At 38.1% G+C, this 15,786-nt stretch overlaps 2 protein-coding genes across 2 annotated transcripts; one reads left to right on the top strand and one right to left on the bottom strand.

Moving 5' to 3' along the window:
• Positions 1 to 111: 111 nt before the first annotated feature.
• LOC103573490 (C-mannosyltransferase dpy-19) lies at positions 112 to 3,953 on the bottom strand. Its single transcript, XM_008552607.1, has 8 exons — positions 3,654 to 3,953; positions 3,475 to 3,587; positions 2,676 to 2,813; positions 2,544 to 2,612; positions 2,118 to 2,474; positions 990 to 1,972; positions 566 to 694; positions 112 to 489 (listed from the first exon to the last, which is right to left on the bottom strand). Exons 1-8 carry the CDS (start codon positions 3,697 to 3,699, stop codon positions 273 to 275), a joined length of 2,052 nt encoding a protein of 683 aa, XP_008550829.1. The 5' UTR covers positions 3,700 to 3,953; the 3' UTR covers positions 112 to 272.
• A 345-nt stretch (positions 3,954 to 4,298) lies between these two features.
• On the top strand, positions 4,299 to 14,090 carry LOC103573489 (brefeldin A-inhibited guanine nucleotide-exchange protein 3). The gene is made up of 12 exons (XM_008552606.2): positions 4,299 to 4,481; positions 4,583 to 4,716; positions 4,913 to 5,047; positions 5,147 to 5,312; positions 5,384 to 5,513; positions 5,584 to 5,865; positions 5,954 to 9,324; positions 9,409 to 9,541; positions 10,032 to 10,260; positions 11,714 to 11,934; positions 12,015 to 13,599; positions 13,685 to 14,090. Exons 1-12 carry the CDS (start codon positions 4,397 to 4,399, stop codon positions 13,826 to 13,828), a joined length of 6,615 nt encoding a protein of 2,204 aa, XP_008550828.1. The 5' UTR covers positions 4,299 to 4,396; the 3' UTR covers positions 13,829 to 14,090.
• The last annotated feature ends 1,696 nt before the right edge of the window (positions 14,091 to 15,786 follow it).

Below are 15,786 nucleotides of genomic sequence, written 5' to 3'. Positions count from 1 at the left end.
TGTGGGTACTCATTGAACGGAGAATTTTATCAGTTGTTCAAAAATCTTATTCATATCATCAAGCAAATAGTTAAAAAAAAAAAACGAATTTGTGTAGTTCTTTAAAATTTTTTTATGGCGAAAAATATAATCACAGTGAGTACACTAAATACTTTTAACTTTATATATTATTTACAAGAGATTATATTTATATTTATCGATTTCAACATTTGGTAAAAGCTGTGCGTCATTTTAATTTATTTTCAAATAAATAAATAAATAAACATCGAACATCACGCAGACTGTAATACCATTGGAAAGTTGGGTTTGAATTCAACGTAAGTCGAGTAGTCGAGCCTCAAAACAACGTAATGATCGTTTACAAATACTCTTTTGAACGGGTGGCTATTGCCCTCGGACAAAGTGGGGCAAAGTGGACGCTTGCCCAGACTTTTAGCTCGTCCGTTGTCCATCACGTCCCATAAGTCTATTAATTGACAACCTGGTTTTCTGTAGCCAATAAATAAATAAATGAATTTCTCTGTCCTTTGAAATAAAAAAAAAAAAAATAATAGCCGTAACTTACGGATTTCTTAGACCATAACACAGTCCTTCGTCTATTACTAAGTAGTCAACCTGCATTTTCCTTAAAGTTTCATAAACAGCAGCTGCATCTTTTCTCCCATAGATTTCATAGACTTTAAGAGTTCTATCTCTAAAAAAACCGATCCATCATTAAAATCATTAGTCTAGTTTTTCTCGCCTTGAAATTCCGCGTGAAATGAGTACCCACATCGATATATTTAAAAAATGTACATTAATTGTAACTATATTATTAATTAATTTATTAATTAAATGATTAATTACCATGTTATTTAAATATATCATTGTGGGTACTCATTCAAAGCAGAATTTTATCAGCAATTCAGAAATGCTATTCATTTCCCCCCAAAAAATTCAGGTCTCTAATTGGGGCAAGAATTAACCAGATCGAAATTTTCAAAATTTACCTCATAATTTTGCTTTCATAAAAAGGATTATTAACGATAGGCCTGCGAGTCGTCAGCAACAAGTTTGCCATCAGTGACATCTTTCCCGCAAATACTGCGTCTTCAGGTGTGTTATTTTTTATCCAAGTGAACAATTCTTCCTGTTCAATGTCACTAAATTCTCCATAAGTTTTTTCCTCATTCTCAAGACGATCAATTCCCTGATAGCAGAGCGCAGCAACAACCACTAAAATAAATGCCTGTCTGTAAGTTTCATGTTTAAGTCCCAATTTCTCTAGGTACCGTTTGCTGACCACCAGACCCGCGATCAAACACAAGTGTGGGTTCATAAATAATTTAAGCCGCATTATCATCGAGGCCATGACAATAAATGCGCCAGTTTGCAGAGCATTGTAAGCGACACTCGCCTCAATACAATCGGGCCAGCCGATAATTTTATAGTTTCTGTATGAGAAGTAAACAGCAAGGACTCCAGCTAAGATGGCAGTCGGTAGCAGATAAGTCCTTACTATTGTTTCGTAAGTCGCGTAAGGCAGGAAGTCAAATTCTGGAGAACAAGTGTACAGTAGTGTATGAAAGTCTTTGTAGTTTGTCAGTTTGGCCTTTAGAATATCAAATATATGACTGTAGTCCTCGAAAGCCATTGTCAGAATGAATTTCTGGAGGTAAGTGAAACCAAAGGTCGCGACGATGTCCAAAATTATCAGCATGTTCGCGCTCAGGACGTTCTCTAGGCGGATTAGGAGGTCGTTGCTGTACATTATACCGACGACAAGGGCTGCGTACAGGGAAAACGAGTTCAAGTTGCCGAAAAATCCACTCAGTCCTATGGAGAGCAAGTGGACGGATGTCAACTGCAGGATCAAAATTTTTGGGAGGATTTTTAGCCAGTGGAGAATTAAGAGGGCGATTACTTGGGTCATCAAGACGAACTGGGAAAATTGCCAGCATGCTAAGCTCAGTGTTGTTGGTATGAAAATATTCTGGAAAAAAAAATTTTAGATTTAAAAATTTTTTTTGTGAAGCCTAAATTTCAACTCGAGATAGATTTTTGAATTTTCAAATTTCCCGCGCTTGTGCCAAATGTAAAAATATAAATAATAATGAACAAAAATGATGACAACTTACCAAAAAAGGAAAATCTTTGAAAATATACCGCCAGTTAAATTTTTTATCGACATTTACATATCGATATTTGTCAACAACTACAGAAATCGTGTACATTTGCCACAACAAAATGGGGTACGCGAAACTCTCACGTAATGGCGGCGTCCACTGAACTCTAGTGCACTCAGTGTGATTGAACAAGAAGGATAAAAAAGCAATGAGGCCACCGAATATCGAGTCACTTAAATAAGTAGCGTATAAAAATATCAGCGCTCCCGTCATTCCCGCAAAATACCAGACGAATTCGGTGTAAAAATATGAAGGGACCGCTAATCCTTGGCAACTTTTAACCGTCGATAGATCATCGCCTCTTTCTATCTGAAATAAATTTATCAGTTAAATTTATCAACAAATTAATTAATTAATTGAATTAATTATATTAATTACCTGCCAGCATTGCGGGTTTTTAAATAAATTAAATTGTTTTGCCTTATGATACAGGAATCCCGCTAAAATCTGTAAAAAATGATTTGTAATTATTGAGTTATTGATAAAAATATTTAATTACCAGTGACTTACCTCTGGAAATAAATTATACACTTTTTGGGCATTTATTTCTCTAGGATACTGCGAGTAACTGTCGTTCCAGAGTAATTTTAGACCTTCAAAAAATGTTGGAGCCTCTGTTATTATTTTAAAATAGTAATAATACATTCCCTGTAATAAAAACAGTAAAAAAAAAAATTTTACAAAAATTCATTAGAGGTAATTAGTAGTAATATTTTTTTTAAGTGGGGGTAAAATGGACAGCTATGGTCACTGTTGAATTTGTGAGGTCATTTGCTGAAGTTTGAGTACCCACATCGATATGTTTAGTAAAAAAAGTTCCCATGTCTAAATTAATTATTATTTAATAATTAAAGTAATGAATTAGTACTTCAACTAAATATATCGATGTGGGTACTCATTCAATGCGGAATTTTATCGGCTATACACAAATCTCAACCATTTTTATCATAAAAATTTTTGCTCTTTAGAAAATAAAAAAAAAAAAATTTTCTGAGCAATCTATCAAAATACCAATTTCTTAGCAAAATATATCGATGTGGGTATTCATTTAACGCAGAATTGTGTCGGTAATAAAAACATAGCAATTGTTTGAAAATAAAAAATTTTTACCGGATAAAATTACCGGTAAATTGTATTGTGACTCATAAAATAACAAATAAGTTAAACAATAGCTAGCTTATCGCAATGGTGCGTTGTAAGTACTCGGTTTACATGGAGTTTAATCAACCATAAAATATAAAATTAACTTTTTTGTATGTGCATAAATTCATTTTTTTCGTAAGTTTATTAAATTAATTTAAATAATTACCATTTCCGTACGAAATGACATTTCACGCTCAACTTCAGACAGATGCGAAAAATGTCTATCATTTTCAAAAATTCCAGAGACGTGATCTCGATGAAGAAATCCACAAACTAACGCTATAAAAAAATAAACGAATTCGTTGTTAAAAAAATAAACAAACAAAATTTTGATAATTAACTCACCCAAGATCGCAACACTTAATCTGTAATAATTTTCAGGTATTTCCATAATTACTAAATTATTTAATACTAATTACTGAATGAGAATTAATAATCGTGATTAAATTTACTAAATACTTAAATTATTTAATTAAAACTAATAAAATATAAATATAAAAAACACAAATGTCAACAATTTTGTTTAGTGCCGGCCATTGTAAAACTATAATTAAAATAACAGTCGGTATTTTATTTAACGGCTTACAATTCTCTTACTAAACCCGAAATTCTTCAAATTTTTATTTACTCCCGGTATATTATTGCCCGTCGCGTCGTCTCTCTCGACTCGCGACTTTCCCTCATCCGAAACAAAAGTTATTCAAACCAAACCCACAACTCGCGCCATCTCTGTAAGCCAACCAGAACTACGGAAGCACCCGCCCGCGCCACCTGTCGGAATTCCCTCAGTTCATTTTTCAAAGAGACTAAAAAATTCACTCAAATTTTTTAAAATAATTCCCTTAGTAAATTACGCAGCTAATTAATTTTGTTTTTGAGGACTCAAAGTAATTAGGGTCGGAAATAATTTATTTTATTAGTTAGTTGCTTAAACATCAATAAAAAAAAAATTTTAAAAAAGCTGACGCATAATGACAAAATAATGCGCAAGCTCACAAGTGTATAACAATAAAAAATATATATATAATAGGGAGTAAACGCGTGGGAAGGTTTAGTATTGATCAATTCGCGTGGCAGTCCATCGTGTCATGGAGGATTTACTGCTACAAATTATACGCGAGTCTCAAAATGTTAAATTGTCAAATGTACGAAAAGCTGCGCAAGATGCCTATGGTAATTATCACCTTCATTAATTAATTAATAACTTAATTAATTGATTAATTGTTTTAGTATTCAAGGAAATTAATCATTTGGCGGACAATTTCATGTTACAGATTTTATGGAAAAACAACAAGGTCTCTTACGGGATCCGCCGCATGAATTACGGGCGAAATGTCTTCACGCAATTCAACTATCCCTGGAAACTAAAAGAAGCAAATTTGTGTCTTATGGTCTGACTGGTTTGCATGTGAGTATTGTTTGATTGTTTCTGGTTGCTAGTGCGAATAACAAAAAAGTATTTCTTTTGTTTAATTATCACCCGGAAGTTTATGATAAGCGCATACGCGTGCATAAATCGATAAATCAGGGCTTTGTAATAACTTTTCAAATGGAAATGCCAAAGGATGTTTATTTATTATTTCATATTGGAATTTATGTTATAGAAAATATTGAGAGACGATAGATTTCAGTCGCCTTATGAACCGGAAGATGATTCACTTTGGCTACCGGCACAGATGTTACACGCAATGGGTTCTCTATTATCGCAATCGGACGACACTCAAACCGACATGTTGAAAGTAATTTTCCTTTGCTTATTATAAAATTTCCTTTCAATATTTACTTCCTTCAAATCTTGTCTACATATCTATGAACTATTCGACGTTAACATTTTTAAGGTCCTGCTGCAAGTGGCCTGCTCAGCTTATTGGACAATGAATGGCCGGCTTATAATAGCGATCCTTACGACATGTTGCGACGCATTTGAAAATGGAAATCAGGCAGTCCGTACTGCGGCACAGGCTGCCACGAGTCAAACCTTGCGATCCTTTTGCTTATTTCTAGGTAATATGGCAATTTCACTAAATCGATTGGAAGTATCTAATAGTGTTAAATAACAATAAATTTATATTTAGACGAAGAATGTAGGGAAATGGACGAGTATGCAAAGAAGAATAAAAACATGCGGGAAAGAGGCGTTTCCTGTTTCAATGAAGCTTTACCTATTCTTCAGTACATTTGCAGCCGCTTAGACGAAGCTCAAAGGTATTTGACGCTTGACTTAATCAGATGATGGATTGAATCGGATTGGCTCTAATCTGGATAAATGTTTCAGAAAAAAATTCGCAACAGTTAAAAGCGGGAACACAGTAGTATTTTTACTAGAATGTCTGCATACGCTAATATCATCATTACCACAGAAAATCCATACAAATCAGCATTTTACAACGTTCTTGTGGCAAAAGTTTTGCCCTGCATTGATTGCATTTCTCGGAACCCCGAGGGTCGACAAAACTTTTACCTCACGTGAGGGTAAGGATACGGAGGTGGGCAGAGGTTCGGGTTACTTAGCAACAACATTGAGTTTCGATAGTCATCAAGCGAAAACAGTTTACAGGTGAGTAAAACCAATAATTCAATTTTTATCTTGAAATCCTTTTGGCTTAGTGACTTAGTGACGGTTTTATTGATTTCATTTGCGGCAGCATTGGAACGGAATTGGTGAGACTTGTGGGATGTGTGGGACCACTGAGGCCAGTATTGGAGTCAGTATTTCATCGTATGTTACTGTACCCGCCACCACAGCAACGGTTGGAATCGCTGAAGGCACTGAGGGAACTTCTTCGAAGTCCTAGCAGGCTGGTAGATTTCGCGGGACCGCTTCTGGTTGAGGAAGAGAAGACGAGTCAGCCGCAGAGTGACATGGCATTGATGAGACTGGTCATGGATTCGATTGAAGAGTCGACTGCTGCAGGTCAACCTGTTCTGTATGCCAGCGTCTCTTGCGTCGTTGCGATGCTATCGGCACTTCAGGAACTCTGCGAAGGCAAAGCTGTAAGTCACACTTACACGTGCACTATCAATTCTCTGTACGAAGACTTGGAGTCTTGTGATTATCGCGGGCCATTGACTTATTTGAGCATGGCGCGATTGCCTAAGACATACAGGGAACAGTTGGAACTGATGAAGAAGACCAATGGATCTGAAAGTGACTCTTCTGGTCATGGTCCTTCTGAAGATGGGGATTCTACTGATACCGAAGGCCCACAAAATGAATCTGATGAAGTCAATGATGACAATAATAGTGTAGATGAGAACGACTACGCTTTGGAAAATGAACGCGAGCGGCTGAGGTTGGAAAAGCTGCCCAAGTGTTTGCATGTTGGCCGACAGTTTGCTGAAGAGTGCAATGTTGATGTTGAGCGACATAACGCAAGGCAGTTTGTGAAGATTCTAAGAGCGGATTTGATTCCGGTTGTATTGAATCTGAGGAGCAACATCGAAGTTGATGAGGCGTTGCAGAATTTCGCGTCTGAATACTGTCAGGGTGTTTTTGCTGCTCAGCAGAAATTGCAGGAAAAAGAAACGAGCGTGGACACGTGTGCCTTAATAACGATTATGAATGCAGATGGAATTTATTTAGCGACTTATGCGGCGTTACTGTTAAATTTGAAACTCATACGCATGCATTACTACCAGTTCGATAGCTGCGCAGTTCCTATTAGCGAGGAAATGTTCGTTGAAGAAGTCCATGGCTCAGGTGTCTTGGTATACTTATCAGCTACATGGTTGTCGGAATTGTACCAGCAGATCCTGGCGTGCAATTTGCTGGAGAAGTGTGGCTACAACCCAGCGTCAACGGAAAATTGCGCGTTGGTAAACATTCTGGTGGATGTTGACGGAATCAGTGGAAGTCAACGTGGCGGTCAGTTGCTGTCAGATTACAGACGATTGGAACGAGCACAATTGTCACGAAGTGAACCGACACCTGAAGCTGAAGCCGGTGCCAAGTTATCACGAAGAATTTTAACCTGTTGTTGGGGAAGTATGATGACCGTTTTAACGGCAGGTTTGAATCCCGCTAAAGAAGAAACCAATAAAGGTATTTTGAATCGAGACACCGCGAGACGAGGTATAAGGGATACTGTTGTCCTTGCGCTCGAAGGGCTTCACAAGGCTGCGACTCTCAGTAACATTCTCGGGCTACAGACACGATGTGGATCCATATTTGCTTTGCTTGCAAAAGCCGCTTGTACCGAACCGGCGATATCAAAATTACGACGAACCAAGGATGTGTTGAGGCTCAAATTACAGAATAGGGCGACTAATATTCACACATCACATGCGCTGAGTATGGAGGTGCTACTGGGGAGGGGCCTTGAGCTCGGTAGCCATGGAAGTGACTGTTGGCCCCATGTTTTCACGTGCTGTCTTTACGTGAGTAAGTTGGAGCATGATTTCTTTGGAAGAAATCAGAACCTGGCACTTCCTAAGCTCGCGAAGAAAGAAAAGAAAGAGAGCACACCTGACTCAAAGCCGGATAAGAATCGGCCTAGTTTCAACATTGTTGATGAAGAAGAAACGTGTGTTGATGTTTACAGTTTTCTGTCGACTCCTTATACCCAAAATCCCACAACGGAAACGATACCGGAAATCATTCAGGAGTCTAATGCTGACAACCAGTTCAATGGAATACTTCCGGCTGATTACGCAGCTAAAATAATTTGCGTGCTGTCTCAGCAGGTTGATAGGCTGTTCGAAGATGCTGCTCTGAAACTTAATTTGCGGGCGCTGTGTTCTTTCTTAACGGCATTGTGTTGTGCTAGCAAGGATCAGCTATTCAAGACGACTGATGGCTGCAAAGACAGCAAAAAATTCTGGTGGAAGAAAACTAAACCACGTGAGGATGAGCTAAATGTTTTGCTGCTTTCTAGATTGGGCGAAGTAATGCTGAAGTGCGTAAAAAGTGGCAGGCCTTTGATTCATGTCATGAGAATCTGGAGCATTCTGGGGCCGCATTTCATGGAAGCTGCTTGTCACAAAGACCGCGAGATCTCAAAACGTGCTGTTCAGTGCATTCATGACTCAATGGCAGCGTTGCTTAATGAACAGATCGAATTGCCGCACTTTCACTTCAATGAAGCGCTTTTTAAGCCCTTTGAAAACCTCCTCTGCCTCGAGCTCTGCGACGGCGACGTCCAGGATCAGATCGTCAGCTGCATTTGCGAGTTCGTCGAAACTAATCGCACAGAGATACGTTCCGGATGGCGGCCACTTTTCGGAGCACTTCGTGTAGCTTCGGTTGGGAATTCCGAGTCCGTTGAATCAGCGCCACTTTTAGAAGTATTCCGTGTCTTCCTGTCAACAGACAATACTTTAGTATTTGCCAACGCAGCTCTAGACTGCATTCTCTGTCTCTTAAAACACATTCGTGGAGTGGGTGACCCAGAAACCAATGACTCGGAGCCAATTTCTAACACTGAAATCCGCAAAATGCGTTTATGCTTGGAAAGTTTAAAGTGTCTGTTAAATTGCAGCGATATACTTTCTTCGATGTATCGCATGCCAGCATGCCCCATTTTCCACTCAGCTGCACGGATTCAAGTGTCAACGATACCCCAGTTTGTAGACCCAGTGATTCCCAATCTCGAGCTGGCTAAATTTGACAAAAATTCCGAGTCAATGCAGGAAATAGTACCAGAGATATCATTCGAGCTCTTCAATCGCATCGACAGAACTCAGACCATTACCCTGCAGAGCATGGAAAAACCTAGTGGAATCCTCCGCGTCTGGTACCTTCTCATCGAAGGACTAGCGAGCGCTACTATGATTTGCCCAAAACGTTATCAACCACACACACTGGAAACCCTCTTCCATTTGCTCCGTGACATTCTCAACGTACCTGGGCCCGATTTCGCGCTCTACTGCGTCAATCACCTTCTTTTGCCCATGGTACAAAACTGGCTTCGCATGACCTCGAAGGTATTCCGCGGGTGGGACAATTTCACGCCCAATTTCAAACAATGCTGTGGACTTACTACAGATTTAGTCGTCGACTACTTAACGCATTTGCAAGGTAGGCCTCTAACCCATCACCAAATCAATCCTAAACCATTTTCTACTGAACCCTAGTACTGAGTGCCTTTGAAATGTTCTCCAGGTCCAGAGGTCACCCGAAAAGATGAACTGTTACCAGCGACGACGTTGATGCTAAAACAGTTGTTACTAGTAATGGCCGAGTGTGTCGTCCAGCAGACAGAAAGTATCGCCCGCCTTGGGTGCGCCTGTATCAGGTAAAGAATAATAAAAATATTAACCGTGATCCCAACCCACCTGCACTCAACCAAATCACATATCAGATCTCTAAGCGATCTAATTACACAGCATAGCTAATGTGACAAAAATCAGAGCAGTCTCCATATAAGTGAGCCTTACACGGTAGTCTGAGCAGTCTTACGTGTACGCAATCGCGGCACACATACGCGGGATGCTTGTAAGTGTATACTGGGACAGTTGCCAAGGATATCACTGACAGATTCGTAAAGGTGCATGTAAGACGATAATCAAGCTCGACAGGCTGTCTCGTGGGGACAAAGACTGGAGGGAGAAGTAGTTGTCATTTGACACCCGATAAAAAGACGGTCACATCCCAGCTACGCATTGATAGCGTTATTTTCTTATGTGTAGCTCCTAATGTTCCTAGTCAATAGTAATCCAACACCCGAGCACAAGCTTCATATCCGTTACAGAGACCCTTCTGATCTGGTTAATAACGTTCTCTAGGCACGTTTTGATCAGCAGCGGACCATTACTCACCGCTGAGCAGTGGGAAGTCTGCGGTATTGCTTGCTATCGTGCGTGTTCAAACTCTCTACAAGAGTTGCACCAACTGACGATGGCATTCTCGCCCCGGTCCGAGTCATTCTACGGAGATCTTGCCCAAGTCAAGGTCGCAGCAAGGCGTGACGCGACTCCCGAAGAATCTGAGCGGCTTCGCCAGCTTTCCGCGCAGGTAAGTAACCAGAGGACAAATAAAATATAACTCTAATCATCCAAATCATTATGATACTTGATCCAAATTGGACTATCTATGAATCCAATGAATAAAATCCGTGCTCATGCTTTTATGATTTCCAATAAATATTTAAAATTAATACTTTATTTATTGTTTATGCTCATCATACTCTTTCTTAAAAGTTTTTTTTTGTTATTACTTTGTCTGTTTGTCTTTGCTGTTTGCTCTCTTTCCTCCCTTGACCGAAATTTATCTCAGGTGAGCCAGCTACGCGAGGTTATGACTGCCGTCAAGAGGCAGAACGCGGCTACACTAGCAACAACTGCGTCTTATGAGGACACGATGACCATTGAGACGACACTGATTGACCAGCACACATCTTCCTACCCCGTCGGTTGTAGGCAGCACACCACACCCCCCGATTACACTAACACGTCGAACACGGGGCCCCAATGGCTCTAGCCGTTCACGGTAACTCACGTCATGGATTTTAATTTCAAAACAAATCCTACTTATATCTTTATGTTTGTCAAATTGTTATTTATTTTTTTTTTTAATATATATTTAACATAACTTTTTTAATATTCATTTATCCCAACACAACTAACACACCCTGACACCTCATCCCCGTGTTGTTAGACCGGTGGCTGGATTCCATTTTTTACTAACCTTAAATTCTTTCATTAAAAGACCGAAAGAATATTTATATATTATTTGTACATACATTGTTTGGTTACTTTTTACTTAGTTATGAATCTGCCATCCGATTTATTTATTATTGCCGATGCTTTAAAATCAGTTAGTACGTAATGCACCTGCTGATAGTGGGCACGTTTTTTGGTGGCAGCAGACTAACCAAAGAAGTCCTTCACTTTTTTTTATATTTATTACTGTTTTAATATAAACGAAGGATTTCTTGAGCACGGTATTTAAATACACTATTAAAATCCATGGCTTGAGTCCATGGCTCACTGTAAAGTCGTCATTATCCATTAATATTTATGATAATTGTTATTATATATGGATTTACTGCTTGTAGTACGCACACACATCAACTCACATAACCTCCATGGTGGATCCTAATTACGGTAAATTACCTCAATTTATGATATTCGGAAGAATTACGAATTAAAAACTTCGCAAATTACTGTAATTTGGATTCGCCAGAATTTAACCTCCAAAAGCTCAAGGAATGCCAGCGAATATTTGGACCTGGACCACATCCAGGCCCCTTATATTCAAATGCAGCCTAGGGTTTGAGCCGGAGGTCTATTACTGACACGCAGAATAGATAACAGAATCCTAACCTCAAATAACAGATTATTCGTTACTTATAATTTGAATCCTTGTATAAATTCTGCATCCACTGACACTAACAAGCCCATTACTTTCAATAAAACTAATATTTAGCAGGAACGTCTGGGATAATTTAATGTTAATGTTCAATTAGGTATTTTTGATGGCGGAGCAGCGTACGGACCCGACGTACACCGACGATAGATCGTATGTATTTCTGCTTTATCCACCGTCGGTTGCGTCAAGTCTCAATCCCGATTTGTATATTGTGAGAGTCCATCTTCGAGCGTTGGTTGTTGGGCTACTGGTCCATCAGATGCTTCTACATTGCATTGCAAGTGTACTGCTTCAGGGCTCCGTTGGATCTATTTCTAGGTTTATTTGTTTATTAATTTATTAAAACTATGAATGAGAAGCAAGGGAAGGGAATGAGATAACTAATGATTTACTTCTAGTTTTTGCAATGTGAGCTCAGCATCACCGGTGTCACCAAAACCACCGGATGCCAAGCATCGAATGATACCACGACATGTAGAGACTTTCCTAGCAGCACTAGATCTTTCATTTTCGGCGGCTGTTAAATTTGACTCCCGACCTGGTCTCAAGTTTCTGGTTCAAAAAGTTGGGAATCTGGACCAACCGGCTAATTTGTACCGGCAAGCTGGCGCAGCCTGGACTATAAAGATCCTGACACTCTTTGAACTGTGTCTTGAAGAAATATTGAAGACTGGATCTGATTTGGAAGTTATCAAGAGCCTGGTCAGCCAGAACCAGAACCAGAACCAGAACCAGAAGGCTTGTGATGACAATCAGCTGGTCAAGTATGTGAAGCAACTGAAGAGCACGTTCGATTCTCTGTGTGATAATTACGTTGACGTGGTCCTGAATCGCGACGGGCGGCATTCCTTGGCCGATGGGTTTTCGGACAGGAAGATTTTCTTGCTGGTCGCTCAGCCTGACGACTTCCCTGAGATCACGGGCAAGGAACCGTTGGAACGTTTCAGGCTGGAAGACAGTCTAGAGAAGGAGACCAAGTGTTCAGAGACTTCGATGTCTGAAATGGAAGATCCATTGGCTGATAGCAGGATTAGTGAAGAGTATCGTTCATTGAAGCTTTTCGATTTAGCGAACAATTACTACATGGAATCGGGTCCTGAGTCCGAGAGCGACTCTGATGAATCTCAACCATCATCAAAACCTAGATCACCCAAAAGAATTGTATATAGAAGTTCCAGTGAATGCGTGCAAGATTCTGGTGATCAAGCAGACAATGATAACTCGACAGACTCAAATTTGGCAAATCAGCCAGATGCTAAATCAACAAATCAGCAGGATCCAAATTCAGAAAATCAATCAGACTCAAATCTTACGAGTGACCAAGACCAAGGGAATGTAAGTGACCATAATTTGGCAAATCAACCAGACTCAAATGACTCAAATGATCAACGTCTCTCAGACTCAGAATCATTTAGCCACGACACAGATGTCAGTATTGATGGCAGTCAACATGTATCTTCAAGATTGGACGCTTTATGCACAGACGACTCAAATTACGACAATTATAATTTAACTCAGGTGAAATCCAGTTCTAAAGATTTGAATCTAGACAAATTACTGGAGCGACGATTGCGATTAAGCGACGAAAGTTTTTTATCACGAAGCACTTCATTGAGATTGATAACCTACGACTCAGATGAAACTTCTCGTTCGAAATCACTCGTAGAACTTTACAGAGCTTCAAACTTTTCCGAATTTAACAACAACAATAATAATTCCCTCAATCAATTTGAAACCAGCGACGAGAAAACGGCTTCCGACACGGAAGCATTTGATGACAACGTCGATGATTTGCTTCGCGATTACGAACGCAGCCGACGCGGTTTCCGAATCAATCCCTTCCTCTGCGAAGAAAATGGCAACTGTGTAAATAGCAACAGCATCGAACCAGGAAAAAATTCCATTTCAAGAGACTGCGAAGCTCACAGGCGGGCTTGGGCTGAAACCATAACCTCTTCTTTGGAATGGACTCTAGCTCTTTCCGTATGTTACTTTATTACTTTTACTGACTGGATGGGGGGGGGGGGGGGGTTACTTACTAACCAATGATTTGTTTACTTGCTCGCAGGACGAACAATTGAAGCCGCTGCTGCCAGTGATCGTAGGAGGGGTGAGGACTCTGACAAAATTCGCGGTGGATCCAAATTTGAAACTTAAAATTTCCTCGTTGTTTTACCGCATCGTCGTACTCTACGGCTTGACAAATAATTAGATATTTGATATATATTTATTATGCTTAGACTTAACCAATTGTAAACAAATAAATTATTAATTAATTAAATATATTATATATATATATATATACATGAATATGGGAAAATGTGAATATAATATATATGTAAATGTATATCAGACAATGAATTGGTGAAATGGATATATCATGTGACTAAATGCGATTGATAAATATTTTTTGATGTACAGTCGCTTCGCGGCTTTTGAAATATGTGTATTGTAAAAAAAAAACAAAACTTTGAACAAAGAGATTGACAATATTAAATTAAATGGTTTTGAAATTTGAGTACTGGTTATTTATACTGTATTTAGTAGTAGAGTAAACCTTATTTTATGTGGGTTTTATTGGTGTAGGCAGTAATTGAAGGAGACTGCGGTTTTTAGGAGTTTTTGAACTTAGAAATTTGAATTCAGGGTTAAACATTGAAGATACGGTAAAAGTGATACTAGACAATTTTGTAGCCCGGTAAATTTCCTGTGCAATAAGGTATTTTTCTTATTTTTTTTATTTTTGGTTATATTGAAAAATTCACTTAAAAATAAAAAAAACCGTGTTTTAGAATTTATAGTTTCGGGTTTTCAAGTTTTAAACTTAAAAATCAAAATTCTGAGTTAAATATCGAAGATACGGTAAAAGTGATAATAGACAATTTTGTAGCCCGGTAAATTTCCTGTGCAATAAGGTATTTTTCTTATTTTTTTTATTTTTGGTTATATTGAAAAATTCACTTAAAAATAAAAAAAACCGTGTTTCAGAATTTATAGTTTCGGGTTTTCAAGTTTTAAACTTAAAAATCAAAATTCTGAGTTAAATATCGAAGATACGGTAAAAGTGATAATAGACAATTTTGTAGCCCGGTAAATTTCCTGTGCAATAAGGTATTTTTCTTATTTTTGGTTATATTGAAAAATTCACTTAAAAATAAAAAAAACCGTGTTTTAGAATTAATAGTTTCGGGTTTTCAAGTTTTAAACTTAAAAATCAAAATTCTGAGTTAAATATTGAAGATACGGTAAAAGTGATAATAGACAATTTTGTAGCCCGGTAAATTTCCTATGCAATAGAGTATTTTTCTTATTTTTTTTATTTTTGGTTCTATTGAAAAATTCACTTGAAAGAAAAAAAGACGTTTTTTGGAATTAATAGTTTCGGGTTTTCAAGTTTTAAACTTAAAAATCAAAATTCTGAGTTAAATATTGAAGATACGGTAAAAGTGATAATAAACAATTTTGTAGCCCGGTAAATTTCCTGTGCAATAATGTATTTTTCCTTTTTTTTTTTATTTTTGGTTTTATTAAAAAATTCACTTGAAAGAAAAAAAAACGTTTTTTGGAATTAATAGTTTCGGGTTTTCAAGTTTTAAACTTAAAAATCAAAATTCTGAGTTAAATATCGAAGATACGGTAAAAGTGATAATAAACAATTTTGTACCCCGGTAAATTTCCTGTGCAATAAGATATTTTGCCTAATTTTTAGATTTTTATTTCTAACTCTAAAATTCAAAAGAAAAAAATCCTGTGGCCGACATGATTTTGACAGCTTCCTATTTTTTTATGCACCAAATATTATATTAATCTCTATTTAAATACAATCTATAAAAATACTATTAGATTCTCACTATTGTCCATCAGAAGACACCTCAGAATTTATATCTCAGCTGTAAAAATATTCCATCCTTAAAATTTAGTGCACCAATATAAAGTATTTTTGTCGGTTAGCAGATCTGCAGAGCTGACTCGAAGTCTGTCTGAAGAGACAATGTGTTAAAGTCTGCGGTCAAGAGTCCTTTGGTATCCGCAAGAGTCTCGTCGTTCTCTGTGTCCATCTCATCCTTAGGCCCATAAAGAACTTGAGCTTACGAGCGACAGCTATTAAACCATCTTCACTTCATTCCGCAATAAAAACTCAACCTGACGTTTTAACTTTTAATGAAAACT

The sequence above is a fragment of the Microplitis demolitor genome, chromosome 2, assembly GCF_026212275.2.
Source record: "Microplitis demolitor isolate Queensland-Clemson2020A chromosome 2, iyMicDemo2.1a, whole genome shotgun sequence".
Taxonomy (NCBI): Eukaryota; Metazoa; Arthropoda; class Insecta; order Hymenoptera; family Braconidae; genus Microplitis; species Microplitis demolitor.
This window is presented reverse-complemented; position numbering and strand designations above follow the sequence as displayed.